At 45.9% G+C, this 25,108-nt stretch overlaps 1 protein-coding gene across 1 annotated transcript in view; it reads left to right on the top strand.

Annotated features, from left to right (window-relative positions):
• UBXN7 (UBX domain protein 7) overlaps positions 1-25,108 on the top strand; it is a 684,054-nt gene that overhangs the window by 20,901 nt on the left and 638,045 nt on the right. Inside the window, exon 2 of the mRNA XM_086943995.1 lies at positions 21,678-21,825. Within this exon, the coding sequence (XP_086800121.1) occupies positions 21,678-21,825 (148 nt within the window). The remainder of the gene's footprint in view (positions 1-21,677; positions 21,826-25,108) is intronic.

Genomic DNA, 25,108 nt, shown 5'->3' with positions numbered 1-25,108 from the left:
CTTAAAAAAGTTTTAATTTTAGACCGAAGGGTAATCCGTTTTAATTCCAGTAGAGGTTTATTTTTCGAATTTCGCCCCCCTAAGTTCTCTTGTATGATAGCCTCGGCCAGGTGTTCTTCCAGTGCCCTTATTCTAGAGGTCATTTCCAAGGTCTCATCTTTTCGTTCTTTATTTTGTCTCCTAATAAATTGCTGTGAAAACCCTCTGATGCTCGCTTTACATGCATCCCATACATAAATGAGGTGTGTTGAATCTAAGGTAAGTTCTAGGAATTCTTTAAAATGTTTCTACAGTTGAGAAACAAAAAAAGTATCTATTAGCAAGTACCTTGGAAAAGAAAATAACCTGGCAGTTGGTTTAGGGGATAGTATATTAAACCGTAGTATGATGGGATTATGGTCCGAAGTTACTTTTGGGCAGATCTCCATTTTACTGCCCACTAAAACCCGATCTGTCGTCCATGCCATATCTATGCGGGAGCACATTTGGTGGGGGGCAGAGTAGTATGTATAACCAGCAAGTGTCGGGTATAGGTTCCTCCAGACATCTTTTAAATTATGAATGCGCGATAGCTCTAAAATAGCTGCCCTGGTTTTACGCATACGCTGTGATGGGTTCGTCTTGGTCGTGTCCTTTGTGTAGTTCATAACGCAGTTGAAGTCTCCCATCATTATGTCTCCTTCCCAGTCCAAAAGTTCAATATTAAGACGATCAAAAACCCCTGCATCATCAATGTTTGATCCGTACAGGGCACATAGTACATATTTTGCATTCATTAAGTTGAATTGTGCTAATGCCCATCCACCGGCTTTGTCTGCAGCAGTTCTAAGTACCTCTATCTTGAAAGTTTTCTTAAGTATAGCGACATCCCAAATTGGTACATTCGAAGAGGTACAAGTAATCAGTTCATATCCCCCTTGCTCCATCATCTTATGATCCTGAAATCGGATGTGAATCTCATTTAAAAGGGCAAAGTGAGGGTTATACATTTTTAATTCTTCGAAGACCAACTGTCTTTTAATTCTATTGTTGAGACCTGAAACGTTCCATGCTAGACAAATCAACATCCAATATAATAGGGCTACACCGACCAAAGACCTGACAGAACCCCCAAGCCTCTACAACCTTAAGAGACTGGTATGGAACGGCAATAACATCAAAGACATAATGTTATTCGTGAAAAATATTGTTATTGAAGTGACCGGAGAAGATCCATCCGCACATCGGGAAAACTGGGAAAGACTGACCTCCTCACTAACTGAGAGATTCGGCAACCACAGTAACATAAAGAAATCAAGTAATACCCCTCAAGCGTCTTTGGGCAATATAGTGCGCAAGAAAAGGACCCTTAATCAAGAAATCAGGAAGCTGCAAGTAACAGCCAGGTCAAAGGGTGATGATATAACCACTCAAATCTATGGTTTAAGGCAAAATTATAAAAAAAGATGTGTGGTTAGAAAAATCAAAATACCAAACTAACATCTGGCAATCACTATTAGCATCCAGTCAATCAAATAACAACGGGAAATTTTGGGCTGAAATCAATAAAGTTGCAAACGGGGCTGCACAGGTCTTCAGCGCTAATATTCTGGAGGATGACTGGATACAGCACTTGGAGCATACTCAAATCATCAACTATCCAGTGGGGAGCCCAGCGTTTCAGACCCTGCAATTAGAAAACAATCACGAAGCAGACCAGCTTTCGGATGAAAACTGGATAACGCCATCCCAGGTAGAAAAGGTATTAAAAAACTTGAGATCTAAGGGAGCCCCAGGTCCAAACGGTTTACCGAATGGTCTGTTCAAACAAGACCAACAATTCTGGTCAGAACATCTTTCCCCACTATTTAACAATGCATTCCAGACTGGAAGCATTCCCCAGTCATGGAGAGGCAGTATTTTTCATCCAATCTTCAAGGCAGGCACAAGATCTGATCCAGCCAATTACCGCCTCATAGCACTCATAGATGTCGAGGCCAAAATATATGCCTCAAATCTTTTGATGGCCTTGGAAGACTGGGTTTGTGCGAATAAGATCTTGTCGATCACGCAGACTGGCTTTAGGCCTGGAACCAACACCTCATGTAACCTGCTGGCGTTAAATCTTCTGGTGGACAAAGCCAGGGATAAGTCAACTAAGCTGTACACGTGTTTTGTCGACCTGAAAGCTGCGTTCGACACAGTCCAGAGGGAGGCTCTATGGAAAAAAATGGACACTTGGGGAATACCATCAAAGTTGCTGCGGGCCATCATGAATTTGTATTCATCCACCTTGGTTCGAATAAAATTAGGCAATGGCGATCGAACTACACGAAAAATCTACACCCATGTGGGACTCAAGCATGGCTGTGTATTGGCCCCAACTCTTTTCAACATCTTCACAGCGGACCTGGACAAGCACATTGCGGAGACAGAAAGCGATCCGCCAAAGCTAGCCCATCACAAAATCAGGAGCATTCAGTATGCGGACGACATTGTACTGTGCAGTCAGACCCCGTTGGGCTTACAACGTTCCATCATGAAGCTCCATGAATACATCAGTGCGCAGGGCCTGCAAATTAATTATAAAAAGACGAAGATCGTCTGTTTTGCTTCTCGCCTAGGGAGGAAATCTTTCAAATGGCACATCGCAGGCAACAAAATAGAGCAGACCTGCTCGTACAAATATCTGGGAGTAGTTGTCGATGCCAGGTGGACTCTGAAAGATCACCAACTGTATAGAAAGGCACAGGCAAATAAACTTCGTTTTGCCCTAAACATATTAAAAACGAAATTGAACTGTCCATCCAACTCGCACCTGTTGAAGGTGATAGCCGTCAAGTTTTTACCCTCGCTCACCTATGGTTCGGAATTGTATAGGGGTAAAGATGCAAATTTTCTGAACACGCAGCAATCAGAGCTGTTCAAATATATCTTTAAGATTCCAAGGTTTGTATCTCAATCATTGATTCGCCTGGAATTTGGTCTATCAAACCAGCATCAAGTCAGACAAGCGGCCATTCTAAAAACATGTTGGAAACTTAGAGCAGCCCAAGAGGACACGCTAATGGGCCTCTGTTGGATTGAGATGAACAACCAGACCAAGTCGAAAAACGCTTGGAAACCAGTATGGGAGAACGCCCTTGCAAGTCTTAAGTTGGAGGAGGCATGGAATACAAATCAAACCTTTGCGGCTTTTAAAAAAGTAACCAACGGAGCAGCAAAGCAAAGATCTTGGCTAACAGACAAAGCTGCAACAGCACAGAAAAAACACAGTTGGACGGTCCTGGCCACGTACGTGAAAATGGAACCCCAACCGTATTTAGTTAATCACATATCCAATGCCGCCCAAAAAACACTATTACAATTACGGCTGGGCACCACCATTTTAAAAGAACATACACCTCCATGGAAGCAAACATGGCCGACCCCTGTCTGCAGACTATGTGGGCAAATGGAAGAATCAATGTTGCACATATTGTGCATCTGCCCATCTTTGAAAATGTTGAGACGTTATTATCTACTGCATGTATTCCGTCTTTTTCAGATTAGATCATGCCGCCCAGCTGTCATGCTAGCACTGAATAGTTACCATCTGCAGACAGCTTGTAGGGCCGCCAGATTCTGTCAAAAGGCATTGCTGCTAGTAGTGAAGACTGAGAAAAAAGATTACTGAATGCTCGAACACGGATGCCTGAAGTGTTCTGAACAGACTCTGAATCCCCTCTCACAAATATATCAAATATATAGACATTTTAGAAAGTTTTTTTTTTGTATTTTTTTTTTAACGATCTTCTAAAGTCGAATATTTTATTCTTAAAACATGTTTTAATTTAACCATATTGTAAAGGTTTTAATTAACTATATACAATAAAATTTACTTGCTTACAGTTCATATCCCCCTTGCTCCATCATCTTACGATCCTGAAATCGGATGTGAATCTCATTTAAAAGGGCAAAGTGAGGGTTATACATTTTTAATTCTTCGAAGACCAACTGTCTTTTAATTCTATTGTTGAGACCTGAAACGTTCCATGCTAGACAATTTATTTGATACATTTATTCAATTTTAGCCTCTGTAAGCAGTGCCTATTACATTTATTATTCAAGTCTGTACATGTGATTGTGCTGTCGCTTTCACACTTGTTGCCCCTGCCCCTTCCCCCCTCTTCCCTCTCCCCTTGAGCTTCTCCCCCTGCTCTAGAGGCCCCACCCCAAGTACCTACCCGGAAGCCTCCCTCTATCTTTTGCTGCCGTTGTAAGGGCAGCTGACCAGAGATGTCTCCCCACAATCTCCCCCTCCGTATTAAACTCGTGTGCAAGATCCCAGCCCATCCCGACCCAACAGAAAAATATTAAAAAACGAAGTGGTTATTCGTAACTTACAAGTTCTAAGTTTCTGTAAGATTAACTACCTAGATTTACGTGTCCATTTTTGCCAAAAGTTGCTCTGCGTCTTTAACATCGTTGAAAATATAAGTGTGCCCTGCATTTGTAACTTTAAGACGCGCAAAATCTTCTTGGAGGTATGCTGTAGCCCCTCTAGACTTGAAAGAATCTATCAGTTTCCGCAGCCCCATCTTTTGTCCATAGTAGCCTTACTAAGGTTTGATTTAGCAAAGAAAGTTATATTATCCCAAGTCACCGGTGTATTCGGTCGAGCTTTCAATGAAATTGCCTGTCTTAGCAGGTAGTTGCCGAAGTAAGCCAGAATTGGTCGAGGGTATTTGCTCTCTTTATTCTTGGAAATAATCGGTATTCTATGTACCCGTTGGAGTTGGCAGTCCCAGTCCCAGTCCCCCAGGTCTGGGAATGCATTTTCAAAAAGTCGGATCAGGTAGGCCCTAGCGTCGGAGCCTTCAGTCCCTTCGGGGATTCCAAAAATTCTTAGATTCTGGTGCCTCTGTCGATTTTCAAGATCCTCGACTTTGTTCTTCAAGGTCTCTGTCTTCCTTATGTTCTACTGTAGAGGCAGTAGTAGTGGCCAGTGTTTCCTCGACGTCAACTACTCTCTGCTGTAGTTCTTCAATATCTTTAGTGACTCCACTTAGCTTGTTAGTGACTTCCTGTAGACAGTTATGTATCTTACAATTGTCCTCCTTTAGTTGGCGAAAGTGTTGTTGAGACTCTTCAAGATGGACCATTAATGTTTTTAAATTAAATCCAGAGATGAAGAAGAAGTCTCAGTTTGAGAAGGGATAGGAGAGAATATGAGAGATGTAACAGGAGATGTAATGGGTGTAGCCATAGTAGCAGGTGTGACCGGTAATGAAGTATGTATAGACACTACAGGTGTGACGTCCGTAGAGACCATAGTGATAGATGCCAGATTGGATATTGAATTTGGAGCAGATTCTGAACTTGGTAAGTCCCCTTTGCGAGGAGGGGTGTGAAAAGTATAGTCTTGTAAATTGTCAGCTTCTATAGGGTGGTTTCCTGGTAGTACTATAGACCACTTTTGAGAGCCCCCTTTAACCTGCATCCACTTAAGTAAGGGGCTTTGGTCTTTGATTATATTCCCTCCTGTAGATCCTGTAGCAGTTGAGAGTAAAGTTGTAAGCAATGTAGCTGTTTCTTTAGTCTTCCCTTTCTTAGCTCTTCCTTTTCCTTTCCTCTTTCTTTTAGTGACAGCAGATTTCTCTTTTCTTGTTTGGGCTCGGACATTCTCGGTTTGTTTGCCTATCCCTTCCAGCACTCCTTCCTCCATTCCATCCTTTCCTTCGACAAGTTCCTCATACTCATCGTCATTAGAGTTAAGTTCCTGTATTGAATTAGCCTCAGTATCCCCCATGTCATTATCGGTATTGGAACTTTTCGCTTCTATAGTTGTATTTGGTGGTGGCACCAATATCTGTGCTTGCAGATGCACATATGTAAGTTTAGGAGTTATGGGAGACATATCGGTTTGTGAAGGTACGTTGATATCGGGTACGTCAGTGTCAGTATCCGTATTCAACTTGATTTCAGCTCCCCCATTGGAAGCCTCAGAGACCCCAAGAGGTCTGGTTGTAGTTGTAGTTGTAGTACTCAGCATAGATTGCATATATTGCGCGGATTGTGCAGATGTTACCTTGTTTGAATTGCTCTCCGCTAATTAGTTACAGTCTGACTCTCCCCCTGACGGTACATCATTATTTAGTCCTTGTTGAGTAGTCTTGCTACTAATGTTACCAGTCTTTTTGGTCTTATCATTAGTCTTATCTGCAGGAATATCGTCCTTTTATTTTGGTTTTGGTTTTTAATTTTCAGTTTAATAAGACTAAGTGCTCCTCTCTTTCCCCCTACCTCATTTCGTTTACTTTCACCAAGCGCCTCCTCCTTTTTGCGTACCAACCCTCCGCAGCCACCTTATCTCTTCAGATTGCTTTGGTAACAGAAAAAGCCATTGCGGATGCTTCAAGCCTGTGCTGTAAACAGCTGCCTGACCGGATGCCGGATCCATTTTGTTTCCCTCTGAGTGTGGCTCCTGAGTCTGCAGAGCCTGCTGCATTTGCTTGAGAGGTCTGGGACCTTTCTACTTTGTGTTTGCTCTTGTTTGAGAGACCCGTTCACTGGTCAAAGGTAAACCATGGAGGACGACAGGCAGCCAAAACTGTATAACTTTTAAAGTTCTAGCACTGCGGCTACTACATATACATATGCGGTCATACAGTTATGAGTATAACCCTCTGATTAACCCTCCACTGCCCGCTCAGCTGACTGCCGCAGATGGCCAACAGTACAGCTGCCCTTGCTTGCCTAATTACCCTTTGTGGTGTGCTAAATGGCTGATGCCTCACCAGTTCCTCAGGGACCATGACCTGCTGCAACTGAAAATTAGGAGGGTTGGAGGTAAGCAACGCTGCACACAATCGCATCTATCCTACCCAGCCTGTGGCGCCTGACTGTCCCTCAGCGACAAAGCTGGTCTGCCATGTCCCCTTGATGCCTGGACAGTGCTGGGAAAAACCTGCCCCATCCAGGACAGACACACCATCTACAACTTGGCGAGATTCCCTGCGCAGCGGAAGCCCTGCCAGTTGGCCAGTTGCGGGGGCAGGGCTAGTGGTGGGGGCCCTCTGACATATCTTGGTCGTATATTTCTGAAATCCCCCACCTGATGTGGAGCAGTATACACTTATAATGTCCCTTCTCCCCATTGCTTTCTTGCTTCGATCATTTGGCCCCAACACTGATTTCTACAAATGCTATTGTCCTGCCGATATGTTCTGCTTGTTGATTTTATGTTATTGGTTTTGCAATTGTCATTTCACTTCAATACATCATGCCCACTATATTTTCGGTATTTATTGCTGGCACATAACTATGTAACATGCTAGGCTCTGCCCATACTCTTCATGTTCATTTCCCGCCAACACTTGCAGATTATGTACAGTCTTATTTCAAATAGACTCTCCTTCCCTCACTTTACCACAGTTACATTTTTATTGTTGTATTGTATTTACGTCCCTTTATCTATTTTTATTTTATATGAAACACATATAACTGCTTTGATTTCCTTTCTGTGCACAGACATTATGTAATGTAATCGCTACTTATAAAGCGCACTGTGACCCAATGGGTATACTGGCGCTAACGAGACGAGGTACCTAACAGCGTCTGAGCAATATGGAGACCATAGTGCAGTAGAAACAGAAGAGGATGTTACGCTCTAGGATAGAGCCAGGTCTTTAATTTCTTTCTGAATTGCAGCAGGTCTTCCATCTGGCGCAACTCCAAGGGGAGACAGTTCCAGAGCTGTGTGGCCGCAACGCTAAAAACACGGCTCTGGATGTATGTGTGCTTACCCTTGTAAGGGTATTTACCCCATGTGTAATTCCTGTAATCTCTACTTCTAACGATGTGAAGTGCTCTGATGCCCTCGGGTCAAGTTGGAGCTATATAAAACTCTATAAAATAAAATATATATATTTGTGGTATGTTAATTTATGTTGTCGTTTTTGGGCAACTAATGCCAAAGCGCACACTAATGTAGCCTTTCTCAATGCAACCATATGGTTTGGTAGGGTAGGGCACAGCATTATTTTGAAGTTACATGCTTCGTTCGTGCTCCCTTTTGATGCATTGTTTGATTTGCAGTGTTCTTCAGGTTTCACAGTTTAAAACGTATAAACATATCTGTTCAAGTGCCTTGTGCACACTACGTTTCTAGTCATCCTTCATCACTTAAAGGAAATATATGCTGTAATAGGGACGTAATGACAATTGTGCAGCCAAATGAATTTTTTGGGCGATATTCTAGTGCGGTGTATATACACACACACACACACACACACACACACACACACACACCCGCGGAGGGCTTTGAAACGGTGTTGTTCACAGTAGGGTGAAGCTTCTGTCCCTTATTTATCAAGTTATGTTTTATGATCAAGTGTTAACTTTCCTCACAAGAAGTTTCTAGCAGTGTGTGTGGGGGGGAAAGCAGATGAGGGATGTGTCCTGTCCCAATACTAACACGCTGTGATGGACAGCCTGCACACTTATATGGTCCCAAAGGCTAGACCAATTGCATTGAAAACGCTTTTTACAGTGTGTCGCTACCTTTTTGCCTACTGCTCGTTAGGCGAAACTGGAATCTCACCACCTCTGCATCAGATAAGTGGCTCCTTAAGGGTAAACCCGTTTCCATGCTTATGGCCTGTATCATTGTTGACTTTAGTAATTACAACAGGCTTTTTAGACATTTAACCTCTTAGTACGCCGGTTTGTATCAAACCAGCAGGTTTTAAAAAACTCAGTCAGTGACTGAAAAGCTGAGCTCCCGAGTGTGAAAGCGAAAGTAGGAAGTTGAGCACTCGGGAGTAGGTTAAGTGGCTAGATACGTTTTTCAACAGTAAGTGACGGTGCATGCACCTGCATTTTACTTTTCTTTTGTTCTGAGTGCCCAGGCTTTACAGCTAGCGACCACCTCTGTGTGTGCTCAAACTCTGCTGTGACTTGGGTTTGCGGAGATCGTCCTTGGCAGCGGCTTTCCCCTGAATGTCCACTACATTTTGCGGTAATTTTAAGGGCTTCAGCCAGACGGATGCGCTGCATACCACTGCTTTCACAGACTTCATTTTAAGGATAGTTTGCTCCTGTATGGCTTCTGTTCCCCTGGAGCGCAGGCACGTCGGAGTGAAATGACCGGAGCTCAGTGTGTTTGTGACTCGCGCCCCATGAGTTGTTTCTGTTGTTTGCCTCTTTGGCTCGCATTTTGCGCTATGGGGTCGATTACATTGTACCCCACATTTGATGTTTAGTGTTAACTGGGGACTGGACCACCTGCATAGGTGGGGATGTGCCGGGCTGTCTCTGCTCTCAAGCTGAACTGCTATTTAACAAAGTATCCAAATGTTGATGCACCTGCCCCTTGCGTTTCCGCCATCAAAGCTTTGCAGCTTTCCTGCCGCTGGCAGCCATAACCGCGCGTGACACGGCTTCACACACTAGAAACAATTGGTCTTCCAGGGAAAAGAATAACCGCTCCGCAAGAAGAGCCCTGCAGTAAAAATACTCTGCGCTTTTGGCTCGTGAAAGCTGACGTGCGGGCTATCCCTGGCGTATGCCCTGTACACAGGCGGACTGCGATGACCTGGAAGTGACAGAAAACACAACCATGACTTCAGCCACAGTTCAGGGCTTTTGCTGCACAGCCAGCCTCTCCCTTAGCGTGCTCCTGGTGCCCTTTGTGATGCAAGTAGAGCTCCCCACCAAGGGCCTCAATACCGCCCACTACACCATACAGTATCGGCCTCTGAGTCTGCCCACCATAATACTCGTTCACCAGGGGCATGTCTGCACAACAATTATTCTTTCAGTGGTTGGGTACTAATATGGCATTGTATGCTTTTTGAGACACAAAAATGTTTGCTTACAGCTATTAATTATACCGATGATGGCACAAAAGCTTGCCTAACAAATAGTTTTTACAACAAGCATTGGCATAGCCAATGGGTCTCGCCTTTGGGACCTTATAAGTGTTTAGCCATTCAACAGTTGATGTTGCACCAAGGATATTGTGCTGCATAATTAAATACTTATAAGGTACTAAAGGCGAGACCTATTGGCTATGCCAATGCTTGTTCTACTGAAATGCCTAGACACCTCATTGGTATTAGAGTGCTTTATAAAATCACATAACATGACAATAAACAGTGTTGAGGTTTCTTTCTGCCTGATAAATTCAACTGGACCCTTTTGTGTGCTCTTCACATGTTAACTAGTAGTGCTTGTCACAAAACACCACCGGTAGAAGTGCAAGAATATTAGTGATAACCATGACAGGTCTCTGGAAAAGATGAAGGTGATGGTGGTGAGTTACGCAGAAGTTGTATCGCCCCTAGCATTTCATCATGCAACAATACAACTTTTTAGGAAATTTGTGGAGCTAATGTTTCCTGTTATCGAACATTCTCCTGTAAAATGTCATATGTTAAATATAAGTCTTTTATAGCGAAGGACAAATATGAACTAAACAATAAAAAAAGTACAGATTAAAATAATTAAGAAAAGTGTGCTTTGTGAATGAGTCAATAAATACAGTATCACTATACAAACTTTTGAAAAACCTAATTTTTGAGAAAAAAGAAACCATCACAGGTGCTGCTTGATGTCTGGTGTGTTGCAAGAAGCTCTGATGTGTTTTCACTGTACGGGCACGGTACTCACTACTTTAACATCCGCTACTTTCAGAAAAGCATTTTGTGGTGTGCGCTGCGCTTTGGGTTCGCAGTTACTGAGAGAGTGATGCACACCTACTCTTGCAAGAAACAGCACAGCAGCACATAACTCTCTGCCAAGAAACAGCACAGCAGCACACAACTTGCTGGCAAGTGACAGTGCACAACTCTCTGCCAAGGAACAGCACAGCAGCACACAACTCTCTGCCAAGAAACAGAACAGCAGCACACAAGAAACAGCACAGCAGCGCCATGGCGGTCTGCGTTGTCAACGAGGTCGGCGACCCGGAGATCAGTGTTTGAAAGTGACGGGATCTGTGGATGCACAAGTGCTTTGTGGTGCATTACATACAAGTGCTACATATGATGCTGTCACATCACACACCACGAGATCACACCATAAAAATCCAACCTTATATAAAACCATACCACAACATGAACTACATACTAAATATCACACAATGACTACTAATGTGCCATGAATACAATACCATAAAACCCAAAATATTCTATACAACCCCATACCATTACATTAAATTCTACAAAATCCCAGAACCTAAGGCACAATGCCATGCCTCAGCATATTACAACCGAACATAGCCTAATTTGGCCAAATCTATAACCATCAAGTTCAAGTAACACTGCCAGGGTTCCAAAGACGCGAACGACAGACAGGGTGTGCATATGACAATGTCACGCAGGCCCTGTGCACTCAAAAAGAGCATGCTTACTGTTGTGTTTTTCATTGTATTGAAGTCATTCTAAAAGCCCTTGTGATACTGTTAACGTGCAGGTTCATTTCTAAAACAAACATACCTTAATATTATTTAATAGAGAGGAGTATGCAGAACACTTGTATAAATATAGCACATTAAAAAGCGAATCTGTTAGGAGTCTGGCGATATCGCGCATAGGAGACATACCTCGGTCACTGGACACTTACCTATTCAAAGTACTCGCTGTTTCATTAAGGTACATGTTTGTACTTCCAGGGTAGATGCTACAGAGCCTGCATATCCAGTGGTGCCCAGGTTCACAAGGAAAGGCAACTACCGGCAAAACAGGGCTCAAGCGGCTGAAAGTTCTACCTAGCGTCTCGCCGGCTGATGAAATTCTGAGCCGCCTGGTCACTCTGCTCGTAAATGTGATCCCAGAGTCGGTAAACAGAACTTCTCAGCGTCAACCGTGGAAGAAAATAGCTGCCTGGCATGTATGTTCATCTAAAAGTGCAAGAGCCAGAAGAAAGGAAAAAAATACAAAGCAAAACAAAAGCAGGGCCAACTGCTCTATTAGACTGTTTGCGACTTGATCCCTTACAGCACAGGTACTCAAAGTACGGCCTGCGGGCCGCTAGAGGCCCGGCAAGCCTGCCTTGGCGGCCCGCGAGCCTTATAGACCTTGCACCTGTGTTCTATTTTTTAAGCTTCAGCAAACACCGCCGCTTGCAGCAGTGCGGAATCCGAGAGACTGCTCTGTGGGGCCTGGCGATTCCAGCCAGTCAGAGTGGAGCTGCAGGGGCGCTAAGAAGAGGTGAATAAAGCCTCATTAACAAACACATGGTCTTTTAAAGACCTGTGAAGTACTGGGGTGCAGCTGTGTGTGTGCCCGGGAGGCTTGTGTGTGTGCCCGGGAGGCTGTGTGAGCCCGGGCTGACACACACAGGGGGGGGGGAGAGGACCGCAGGGACTGAGAGCCCGGTGAGGTGGGAGGGCAGAGCAGGGAGTGAGACCCCGGTGAGGTGGGAGGGTAGCAGGGAGTGAGAGCCCGGTGAGGTGGGAGGGCAGCAGGGAGTGAGAGCCCGGTGAGGTGGGAGGGCAGCAGGGAGTGAGAGCCCGGTGAGGTGGGAGGGCAGAGGAGGGAGTGAAAGCCCGGGTGAGGTGGGAGGGCAAAGCAGGGAGTGAGAGCCTGGGTGAGGTGGGAGGGCAGAGCAGGGAGTGAGAGCCCGGGTGAGGGCAGCAGGGAGTGAGAGCCCTGGTGATGTGGGAGGGCAGAGCAGGGAGTGAGAGCCTGGTGAGGAGGGAGGGCAGAGCAGGGAGTGAGAGCCCGGTGAGGTGGGAGGGTAGCAGGGAGTGAGAGCCCGGTGAGGTGGGAGGGCAGCAGGGAGTGAGAGCCCGGTGAGGTGGGAGGGCAGAGCAGGGAGTGAGAGCCCGGGTGAAGTGGGAGGGCAGAGCAGGGAGTGAGAGCCTGGGTGAGGTGGGAGGGCAGAGCAGGGAGTGAGAGCCCGGGTGAGGGGGGAGGGCAGCAGGGAGTGAGAGCCCTGGTGATGTGGGAGGGCAGAGCAGGGAGTGAGAGCCCGGTGAGGTGGGAGGGCAGCAGGGAGTGAGAGCCCTGGTGATGTGGGAGGGTAGCAGGGAGTGAGAGCCCGGGTGATGTGGGGGGGGCAGCAGGGAGTTATAGCCCGGGCGAGGGCAGCAGGGAATGAGAGCCCGGTGAGGTGGGAGGGCAGCAGGGAGTGAGAGCCCGGGTTAAGTGGGAGGGCAGCAGGGAGTGAGAGCCCGGGTGAAGTGGGAGGGCAGGAGGGAGTGAGAGCCCTGTGAGGTGGGAGGGCAGCAGGGAGTGAGTGCCCTGTGAGGTGGGAGGGCAGCAGGGAGTGAGTGCCCAGGTTAGGTGGGAGGGCAGCAGGGAGTGAGAGCCCTGTGAGGTGGGAGGGCAGCAAGGAGTGAAAGCCCTGTGAGGTGGGAGGGCAGCAGGGAGTGAGTGCCCAGGTTAGGTGGGAGGGCAGCAGGGAGTGAGAGCCCGGGTGAGGGAGGTGGGAGGGCAGCAGGGAGTGAGAGCCCGGGTGAGGGAGGTGGGAGGGCAGAGCAGGGAGTGAGAGCCCGGTGAGGTAGGAGGGCAGAGCAGGGAGTGAGAGCCCGGTGAGGCGGGAGGGCAGAGCAGGGAGTGAGAGCCCGGGTGAGGTGGGAGGGCAGCAGTGAGTGATAGCCCGGTGAGGTTGGAGGGCAGCAGGGAGTGAGAGCCAGGTGAGGTGGGAGGGCAGAGCAGGGAGTGGGAGCCCGGGCGAGATTGGAAGGCAGAGCAGAGAGTGAGAGCCTGGGTGAGATGTGAGTGGGCCCCTAAGGATCTCCATGCAAATGAGTATTACTGGGGAAAGCAGTAATTCCTCATTTAGACCTTTCTTTTTAAATGTTCTGCTAGAGACTCAACCTGCATTTGGGTAAGTTAAGTCTCCTGGTCAACTGCCACAGATCCACTGGGTTAATGTGGATCTCATAGTAGGAGTTTGTGGCGGCATGATAGTTACACAACTACTTGTAAGAAGGGCCATAGTATAGGCATAACTTTATATTTTTTATTTTTCTATGGGTAAGCATGGGAAGCCTTGGTGTATTTAGCAAAGCTGTTTCTTGTCTCCTTATTTTTAGTGACTTCTACAGTTCCACAAAGTTGCTTTAGAGTGCTGCCACACAGCGCAGTCATCCATCGACTTAGGCATAAGCCTTGCAGTACGTAAAGAGTAGGTTTAAAGAGAAATTTTAAGAAACTGCTAAAAGGGCAGCTTTTTAAAGTGAACATTTGGGATGCCCTTGAGATAAGAGCTGTACGATTGGGCCATCACTGAAGGTCCTGTATCTATAGTTTTTTTTTTTTTTTGGAAAACAGATTTTATTGACTGAAGACACATGAATAAACATGCAAAGCTCTGTCATCCAGAGACCACTGCCAGAATCATAACATCAATGTCCACTTCAGTAGTTTACACATGCGAATACCAAACGGAAAAGGAACTTAATTACCCCCACCCGCCCTTCCCACCCCCCCAGGTATCTATAGTTTTTAATGCCGTCACCTTCTGTGTGTTTCATATACCGCCCTTGGTCGGCATTAGTCCGCCCAGACGTTAGTCCCATCCCTGCCACTGGAGCCAAGCTGCACATGGCTTACAAGTCCTTAACTAGGGTCAAACTGGTCCTGGGTTGCTTGTGTTCTGGTTTAGGGAGGACCTGGGTCGGCAGTTCGTCCAGGACTGTTCTTATTGGAGCATGGTCAAGACTGGTTTGCATATGGGTCCAAACTGAGGTGGCATGTTGAGCAAAAGAATGGTGGGTTGGAGTGCTACCCCGAGCGATTGCCAGTGGTTACACTTATTGCAAGCAGCTTCTTATCACCTTTTGCATGTTTCATAGTTTTTAATACTTACAAAGCAACATGTTTTCAGCGTTTCTGGAAGTGTATTGGTGGGAGTTGGAATCCAGATTATTTAATAGAAGAAGGCCTCATGGCTCATCCTCTCTGTCTTGCACTTTCTTGTCCCCAGCCATGTTATGCTACTCCTGGTGTTGCATGACCGTTGAGCTTAGTAGCTGGATATTGCAAGGTTATGGAGTTTACTGTTTTGTGGACGGTACAGGAGGTTTTGCAGTTCTTACTGCAGATGCAGAGATCCAGTTGAATTCTTGGACTGTGAATGATTCCGTCCTATTTTTTGGAACTTTAATTATGGGAGACGTGATAGTGTGTGTGCCTTTTTGTTAGAGTTTTGATGGGGTGTTCTAACAGGAAGATGTTTTGCTTTCATAAAGGTGCGACTGGATTAGAGGTTGGACAGTGGGTATGAAGTCTGATTCCAGAAGATCTGCCTGGACATTGTGGAGCAAAGATTTGGTGGCAGGCTGTTGTTTTGTTTGTGTAGTAGGTTGTGAAGATGAGTTTGGGATCTACAAAGAATCTCAGGGATTTGGGGTGTTGGACAATATTTGTAGTGAAGCTCATAAGATTCATAGCTGTGATCCAATTGTGCACTCGAGTTGGCGGTTAAAGATCATTTTTTCTTCAAAGGTTTGAGCTAATTCATACTTGCAGCGAGGTAGTCCTTAACACATGCAGGTTAATTCAAGTATTGTCTATCTAGGTATAACCGCCTCCGCTGCACACAGCATCATCTGAGCATTATCTGTGCCACATTAGTATTAGCAGAAAATGTTTATTTTGTTTAGATGTGACCAACTCGGACAACAAAACAGGAACTCCTCTGGACAATAAGGAATTTCAGAAGTGAATGAGTATGCAAGTAAAAGAAAATGAGGGCATTCAAGTGAAAGATTGGCAAATGCAAAAAGGAGGGATGCCAGAGGTACAGGGACAAGAGTTCTGTAGGGGTGGTACAATAAACCTTTTCCATGATAACCTACCCCCGCCCCCATCTGCCAGTGACCAACAAGGTCTCGAGCAGTCTCCATAGCTACGGTGTCTTTTTGATTCCACCACAAGAGAGCTGTGCGTGAGAACCATTAAATCGAGTCAGGTCACTATGGATGGGCTTTGCTACTTGTTGCATCCTTTTTAGATCGAACCTAGCGGCAGCACCCATGCACTGCTCGCTCTTCGAGGCATGCTGTATTGGAGTATGCATTAGGAGCCCCTCCCACTCTCCGCCCATATTTGTCTTTGGCTTGTCGTTGTCCTTCGTAAATGCTGGCTTCTGATTAGTAAATAAGCTTGTTAGTCCCTCCTTGGTAACGCCTTGTCTGCATTTGTTACTTCCCATAACGACTGGAACTTTTACTTGGCTCTTTACACAGTCTGTTTTATCTAATGGGTGAGGACTATTTTGTTTATTCACACTGAAGGGGAATAAGACGGCTGCTTTTTGTATTTGCCGCACGCCCACACAGGACAATGGCGACTGCTTTTTTAGGTGTCGCCTAGAGCGAAGCGCGTAAGCGCTTCTCTAGGAGAGGGCTCTTGGAATCACTTGACTTCCAAGAGCCTTCGCTGTGTGGGTGTGCCTCCTTACACACATCCCATTGGTCTTTGCATGTGGCTTTCAAGAATTGAAGGTACGCAAATGGCCATAGACTGGTGCATGTCCCGCCTCTCTTCAACTTTCACTCCCATGGCCTAGGGGTCTCGGGAGCATGCAGGGTGCCATCTGTTCTGGATCACGTTTCTAATTAGGGAGCGAGCAGGCTGGCAGATGTATTCCTCCTTGGGCACGTGCTTTCCCTTCGCTTTTGCTTGTTCTCTGCTAACGGCTGAAATGCCAGAAACCGGTCCCCGGTAGCTTGTTTCCTTTCTGGTGAAGAATTGGCTTGGTAGTTTAGTCTGCCCTGTTCCCATGATGCACTGGGCCAGGGACAGACTGATTTGCATATAGCCAGGTTCTGAGCTGGGATGGGGCAGTGAGATAAATAACGGTGATGGATCAAGCCCTGATCTTTGGACTGGGTAAGAGTGGTCTGCTCAATTCAGACACTCTGTTCATCACCACCCCCTTTTCAGAATCGATTTTGGCCACTATAGGTGTGGCAGGGTATACTCAGACATGAGTCCCTTTCTCACTGCTCCATCAGGATTCAAGCAAGCCGGTCCGAAGACGGCTGAAATGCCAGAAACCGGTCCCCGGTAGCTTGTTTCCTTTCTGGTGAAGAATTGGCTTGGTAGTTTAGTCTGCCCTGTTCCCATGATGCACTGGGCCAGGGACAGACTGATTTGCATATAGCCAGGTTCTGAGCTGGGATGGGGCAGTGAGATAAATAACGGTGATGGATCAAGCCCTGATCTTTGGACTGGGTAAGAGTGGTCTGCTCAATTCAGACACTCTGTTCATCACCACCCCCTTTTCTGAATCGATTTTGGCCACTATAGGTGTGGCAGGGTATACTCAGACATGAGTCCCTTTCTCACTGCTCCATCAGGATTCAAGCAAGCCGGGCCGAAGACGGCTGAAATGCCAGAAACCGGTCCCCGGTAGCTTGTTTCCTTTCTGGTGAAGAATTGGCTTGGTAGTTTAGTCTGCCCTGTTCCCATGATGCACTGGGCCAGGGACAGACTGATTTGCATATAGCCAGGTTCTGAGCTGGGATGGGGCAGTGAGATAAATAACGGTGATGGATCAAGCCCTGATCTTTGGACTGGGTAAGAGTGGTCTGCTCAATTCAGACACTCTGTTCATCACCACCCCCTTTTCTGAATCTGTTCTCTGCTAAAGCAATTTATGGCCTTTCAGAATGCTGCCGCCCTTGCCCTAATCAAGTCGTGCTCGGAATCTCCTCTCCTCGTTTTTACAATTACTGAGTGAGAAAGTGCAAAGATTCCTGTTGTGCCTGAGATAGCTGTAGATAACTTTGACTGTCGGTGACAGGAAGCTCGCATCACTTTTGCAATGCAACCCAACAGAAACTGATGAGTTATTTCACTCGTGCCAAAACGCAAAACAGCTAGAAAAGCCCCTTCCTTATTCGCATAAAAGGACGCAGTGGAGAAAAGCTCTGAAGCACTCCCAGAGTCCATGACGCAGGAATGCCCCCAAAACATTCATAAAGTTGTTGAGAGTACAGGCTGGAGAAACAATGGACAACTCACCTGAAATAATGGCTGGACTACACAGTGGCAACAGAATTCCTTGTAGTACCACATCCATGAGTGAGTTCTTCAACTGAAGGTTCTCCAGGCCATTCTGAAGGAGCAGCAAAATCCGGTATTCTAACTGTTTGAGCACCTCCGTCTGTTTGTGCTCCCCAGACGTCAGAGGGAAGCTTTAAAATACCCTACTTTATGTATGTTTGTGCCTGCACGTCTGTCTTTGCCTCTTCTAAAGCACTGCCTGAGCCTGACCGAAATCTAAAATGGAATGCATGGAGAGGCACAGAAAGTCTGCATTAAGCAATATACACCCGAGGAGGAGGCCCAGCCAGACGGGGACCCTGAAACGACAGAAACATCGGCATCATCAAAAGACAGCTTCTTAAATATTTGTCCAATGGTGTAGGATAAGGTGATTTTAAATGTGAGTTTTTGATTTCATAACATTTAGCATATTCATTAGAACACAATAATCCACTAATCGCTACAAAAAGGTTGTTTCAAGCAGTGAGTGAAACAACTTACAAGTAAGGTATTATCGGTCAGAAGCATTGTAACAACTTTGACTTCCTGCGGTGAGATTGGGCAAAAAGATTAATTGGCCGTAGATCATCTTCGATAAATACTGCCCACTTTAACTTGAATCATGTTTTTTATCTTGTAATTTTTTTATCGATGCTTCTTTTTTAATTGTATAATGTTGTTTCTTATTGTCATGCTTATTGTCATGCTGCTTGGTGGTTTGTGGTGATTTGTGGACCACTTTTATGTGTCTTGTACTTTTATGGTTTTTGTAAATTGAACCGAATAAAGTATTTCTTGACTTGACTTCCTGTTGTTTCCGTAGTCTGTCTTAAAATATAATACTTCTACGTTGTTTATTGAGACTTTATAATAAAGCAGCAGAAGCTGCCTGTTTGAACGATGTTGGTCACTCTACAGTCCTGCAGCGCACACTGGCTGTTTGTCACAGAGTGGTTTTAAGTTCCCACAGCGCTTGGTTTGCCTCTGCATATTATGTATGTTAAGGTCGATGATTTTATCTATCTGCCTTCCTTCACACCTTAACATTTATAATGTGCTGCTGCTTAAGCAATTTGTTATTTTTTTTTACTCCAGTTTTATGTTCCTAGATACACTGTGTCCTTTTTTCCGTCATACAGTGCTGTCATCAGACACTTGCGGAATAATGCTTTAGGTGTCGTGAAGTCCTTAGCTGTGACGCCTGGCACTGGGTAAAGTCATTTGTTTAATATTAGACGGGGCAGGACATTTTCTAGTTGTTTTGGGCAGCCTGAATTACATTTTGAAAATGGAGCACTCTCCTTGATGGACCCGGTGATTCATCCTTGGGTAGGCTGTCTTTATAGCACAAGGTTTTGGTTTCTGTTATACACTACACTGACTGTTCTTTAAGCCTTTGACCCTACTGCCCTTTACTATCGAATGGTAGAGTTGGCAGAGTTGATCACCTGCCCCGTTTTCAGTCCAATCCCTTCCCTGCACTGACAGCAAAGCTGACTTTGAAGTGTGTCATACCTGGCTTCTCTAACATCAGTTGTCTTGGTAAGTAGTACTTAGGACATTAAGAAATCTGTTCTATAGAGACAGGTTTTACCTTACTCCCCTCTTCCTGTATGTACATGGAAGGAGGATGTTGACAGTGCCTTGTGCATGGCAGGATCTTCCACTTACTGGCAGATTCTTGTACTTGAACATTTAGCCAAGTGACTGAATGAAAGGACCTTGTGCTGATTGTATATTTGTGCAAAGATACATTTTGTAAAGGCTGGTCTGCGACTGTACGTACTTAGATTATTCTACAGGGAAGTCAACCCTTAAACACTTTACCAGCACTTAAGTACACTGATATTCTGAGGATTGTGAGAGTGGTGGTACATAAGTGCTCTCAGTTGTCCTATTTTACCACAAACATTAATATATTCAATGGTTAATATAATATAATCAATATGCTGCATAACTAAACACTTATAAGGTCTCAAAAGAGAGACCTATTGCATTGCAAATGCTTGTTTTTTTATAGAGTGCTATGCCATTCTAACTTGCATGCTGAGCGCGACGCCCGTTTCAGGGACACTGCGCTTAGTTACACCCACGCCAACAAGAGCAGCTCTGCAGGTCACCAGCTTTGACTATATATTCTCTCCCTGGTTTATGGGCGCCTTACATAAGTAGCATGTGCTGCAGAAGGGTTGTCTCATTGAAGCAGCCTCCGCCCTCCCCTCACCAGGGACCTGACTTTCACCCGGATTCGGGGCTTGCTAATGTGTTAATTCCTAACACAAGGAGAGTTTTTGCATTGGAAGTATTCCATTTGCTTATCAGCTTGCTCCTAAATACATTATTATATTGGATGCACTTGGTAGTGGTTTCGTATAGGTTTTCCTGGCGCCACTTAGAAATTAACACAATATAGTTAACGCAATGCTTGTTAGACGGTGCTAAAAGGTAAAGGGAACCACTATTCCTCTTAAAAACTGGCTGCTGCCTCAAACATTTACAATACTCCCTAGCACACGTGATATTTCAATACAGGTCATATAAACCAATGTTTCCATCAATTTTGTCAATACATAGGAGAAATAAATTCTTTTCTTTGTAGTTCAGTTTCAAGTTTATTTTTGTGCGTTTTTTTTCTGGAAACTTTCACACAGCCGACACGTGTTTCGTCATATTGCGAATGTAACCCACAACTTTTTCAAGGCTGTACAGATTGAAAAAAGAAAACATAGGCAAATGTATGAGGACTGTCCATTAGTCCTAACTGTATATACAGTTTTCTTTAGTCTCTATAGATCAGAAATTACTTCCACCAAGGTGTAGTTACATGGTGTTGTAAATAGAACAGAAGGTGGTGAAAAGACTTTTCTGTGAAGTTCTAGTATAGCAGTTGTCAAGTAACACTATATTAGTATAACACAGAATGTACCTCTGAAGAATTCAGTCAGTCTATGAGCCTGTTATGGAGTGGAGAGAGCAGGTGCCATTTACTTCTAATTTTAAAGATAAGTGCAAGTGCCAGCATTTGCAAGGGTAACGGACGGTGAGTCTAAGTGATGTGGAGCATGCATGAAAAGGTTAACGTGCATTATATTTACATGAAATACCTATTTCCAGTTCTGTTCTCTTGTATCTGCAAGGGATAACACGTGAAAACTACCATGAGTACCATAAATTACACCGATAATCATCTGGTCAACTTATTAGACATGTTAGAATGGTACAGATGAATATTTTGTCACTGATTACTTTTATTCCACTTAACTTCAGTGATCTACAGGAATGTATAGCTCACTAGGTTCATCTGTAGGTATTTCACCAGTTTTCCCCCACAAATTGCAAGTAGTTTTAGGATATGAAAAATAGAAAAGAGATTTTCGAACAGCAAACCCTTTCTTGATGCAATTTTTAGAAGAAAGCAAACTTTTTATTACACAACATTTCCACCCCCATTCAACACATTTGGCCTGATATCTTTTGCAGAAAAAAGTATTATGTCTTTTGTTGATGACCTAGTGCTTCCTACTTATAATTGCTCATCATAAGGAGCCCTGGTAGCTTTAGAGATTTCATTTGATTGTTATTCCACCCTCTGCGAATTGTTGTATTCTAATATTGAGTCCCTTAAGCATTATTCTTATGAAGTCAACAGTTCTAGCTTTGGCTGCTGAATGATGCTTCTCTTTGTTCCCATCTTTATCTATGCTGCAGGTGCCCCTGAAAGCATCGGAAAACATATGCTGGAAGCATGCAGTCACAACCTTGAGATGGCTGTCACCATGTTCCTAGATGGCGGTGGAATAGCAGAGGAACCCAGCACAAGCTCTGCTGGCACCTCCACTGTTCGGCCTGTTGCAGAGTAGGTGTCCATTCTAATACTCTTCACATTGACCTATTCTCTACTTGAGTCAAACACTTTGTGAGATGCTTTCCCAAACCCGGAAGGATGCTTCAGTGTTGCTGGTTATATCTCGTTTTTTACTGTATGATTTGGAATTTCTGTGCAGATAAAGTTATTGATAATGCCCGAGTGTAGTGCGACTTTAAAATAACATACTCGCCTGAGTGTAATATCCACTTAAGTGTGTAATATCCACTAAGATTTTGGGGATTGCACTTTTCATAATTCAAACAAGGAATGTTCATCCCACTGCCTTTACATTTCTTTGTTGTTCGATCTGCTGCAGTAGTTGGGTGCAAAATAAAGCAGTATGTTTCAGTCTTCCTCACCCAGCTTATTTACCCTATGGTGTCAGCAGCATTTGGTTGCAGTTCTGTTCCTTCCTTTATTTGGAACTTCAGTTTTTGTGTCTCATACTTCTGCCGTTTTGTGAAAGCAACAGTTTGCTTGACCTTATTTCTGATGGTTCATTGGAGGTTTAATTACAGCTCCAAGTGATGAAAGGCTAAGATCTGTCTCATTAAAGTGATCTTGTCGCAACCAGGATCTTGGACGCAGATGTATTTTTAGGTTTAAAGCATTTTATTAAGACAAAAACATAGGGAGAGGGAACAGGAGGTTAGGGTTACATACATTTAAGCGAAGGAAATGAGCATGATACTACGAGTGCGACGGTGGACTAGTCCGCTGTGGAAAAGGAAGTAACAGCAAATGAAAAAAGCTAAATATAATCAATACCTTCAATCTGAGCATAGTCAACACCATCAGTCTGAGCAGAGAGTAATAAACAGTAACACAAAGAAACCCAACCCACCATCCCCTAGGCCCCCCCAACACCCCAGCTCACCCCAACTCCCCCCCCCCCACCCCCCGTCCAATGTACCGCTAATAACACTACCTGCCCCCCACCGCACCCCCCCCTCCATGAACCCAGCCCCGCCACCCCTCCTAGTCTGCTGGAATCACCGGTGGCGTCAACCTTAGGAGCCTGAGGTACCTCGGGCAGGTGAGTTCCCTAAATTCCGTAGTTAAAAGCGCACGAAAGGGTTGCCACAGCTCATCAAATTGGTCTATCTCCCCCGCTACCATGAGTGACAACTTTTCCATACCCAGCACATGCCAGAGCCTGTGCAACCAGCCAGTGATGGAGGGGACCGTGGTGGTGCGCCAGTGGATTAGGATGTTCTGAACCGCTGAGCCCAGCGCTATCGCGATTTGCCTGCCCCTGCGGGACTTCAGCGGATACATCAGGCCATTAGGAAGGCCCAGCAATACATACGCCGGAAAGCGCGGCAATTCAATTTCAAAATGCATATCCTCCTCATCCAGAACCTCCTTCCAATAAGCAGCCAACAAGGGACAATCCCAAAGAATATGTGAAAGGGTCCCCACCTGACCACAACCTCTCCAGCACTCCTTTTCGATATGCCTGTTCATCTCGTACCGTCTCTCTGGGGTGTAATACCAGTATGTGGACACCTTGGTGAATGTCTCAGTGAGGCCAGTGTGATATGCTGAGTGTCTCGCACGGTGTGCAATCTGGTCCCACTCCTTATGGCTAAGTGTCCTACCTAATTCCCTATGCCATCGTTCCCTGCCCGGATTATAGTAGTGAAATGGAGGGGGCTGTAAGAACTTGTAGAGATCAGTGATCAATTTAGCATCGGAGGCGCGGGTCACCAGCCACCGCTCATATGGTGTTATCTGACGATCAGCTGTGTCCCGCACCTGGGGCTGAAGCGCCCAGTGTCGGACCTGCATATATCGCAGTCTATCCGACTCCGGCAGGTGGAACTCCTGTTGAAGTTGCCGAAAGGGGACCACTCCCTCCAAACCATAAATCTGAAAGAGCGCACAACAACCCGCCGTCCTCCAATGGGAGAAAGCGCCCGGCTCCATCCCCGGGGAGAAATCAGGATTACCCGCTATGGGCGTAAATGGCGAGGGGAACGTGGTGAGTTCCCGAACCTCGCAAATTGTGTCCCACACCCTCAGGGGAACCCGCGTGACAAAGGAAGCATAAAGGTTGGGGGGGAGGTGAACTCGGCGCAAGAATGGAACTTCCTGGAGGGTACGCCCTGCCACTGCCTGGTCCTGAAAGAGCCAATGCTCATCGGATTCCCACCTGCTCCACTCCACGAGGTAGCGCAGCTGCGCCGCCTGAAAATATTTCCGGAGGTCTGGGATACCAAGGCCCCCCGCCTCCGGGGCAAGCATGGAGAGAACCCTCTACATCCGCGGCTTGCGGCCTTGCCAGACAAAGCGTGCGATGTCAGCTTGCGTCTGCCTGATCCAACCCACTGGAGGCTGGAGCGGCAAGGCTCAGAAAAGGTATAGGATCTGGGGCAGAACCGTCATCTTGACCGCAGCAATCCTGCCAAGCCAAGACAACAGGCCCTTGCTCCAGCGGCCAAGCTCCTCCTTGATCTTCTTACTAAGAGAGGTGTAATTAGCCGTCACCATCTCTGGCAACGTCGGTGCCAGCAGAATCCCCAGGTATGGCACCAGGGAAGATGACCACTGCATGGGAAAGAGCCGCTGAAGGTCCCGTCTAGTATCCGCAGCCAGAGACGCATCTAGAGCCACCGACTTGCCCATACTCATTTTGAAATCAGCCACACGTGAAAAAGCATCCAACTCATGGATGCAGGCGGGAAGGGACCTCCTGGGATCGTCCAGGGTCAGCAGGACATCATCCGCATAAAGACTGACCGTGTGAACATACTGCCCCATCTTGATCCCGATTGCATCCGGGTTTTGACGGATCCTCTGGGCAAACGGCTCCATGTAAAGAGCAAAGAGGAGTGGGGAAAGTGGGCACCCCTGCCTAGTGCCGTGCTCGATTACAAAACTACGGGAGCTGCACCCATTGACCCTCACCGTCGCTGAAGGATACCTGTAACAATTGAAAACCATCGAGCAGAATTTATCACCGACGCCCAGTTTCTTGAGCACCTGCTCGAGGTAAGGCCAGTGAACCCTGTCGAAGGCTTTCTCAGCATCCACCGCCAGGGATCCGCGAAGCCTTCTCCAGAATGTGCGTCACTCGCTTAGTATTGTCGACAGTCTGTCTGCCGGGCACAAAGCCAGCCTGGCCGGCCTCAACCAGACCCGGGAGGTGCAGGGCCAGCCTGGATGCCAGAATCCCGGTGTACAACTTGAGGTCGACATTCAGGAGCGAGATGGGCCTATACGAGCCACATAAGGCCCGATCCTTCCCAGGCTTCGGGATCACTGAGAC

Source organism: Lissotriton vulgaris, chromosome 11 (genome assembly GCF_964263255.1).
Source record: "Lissotriton vulgaris chromosome 11, aLisVul1.2, whole genome shotgun sequence".
NCBI classification, from domain to species: Eukaryota; Metazoa; Chordata; class Amphibia; order Caudata; family Salamandridae; genus Lissotriton; species Lissotriton vulgaris.
The sequence above is the reverse complement of the archived record's forward strand: the minus strand, read 5'-3'. Positions and strand labels throughout refer to the sequence as shown.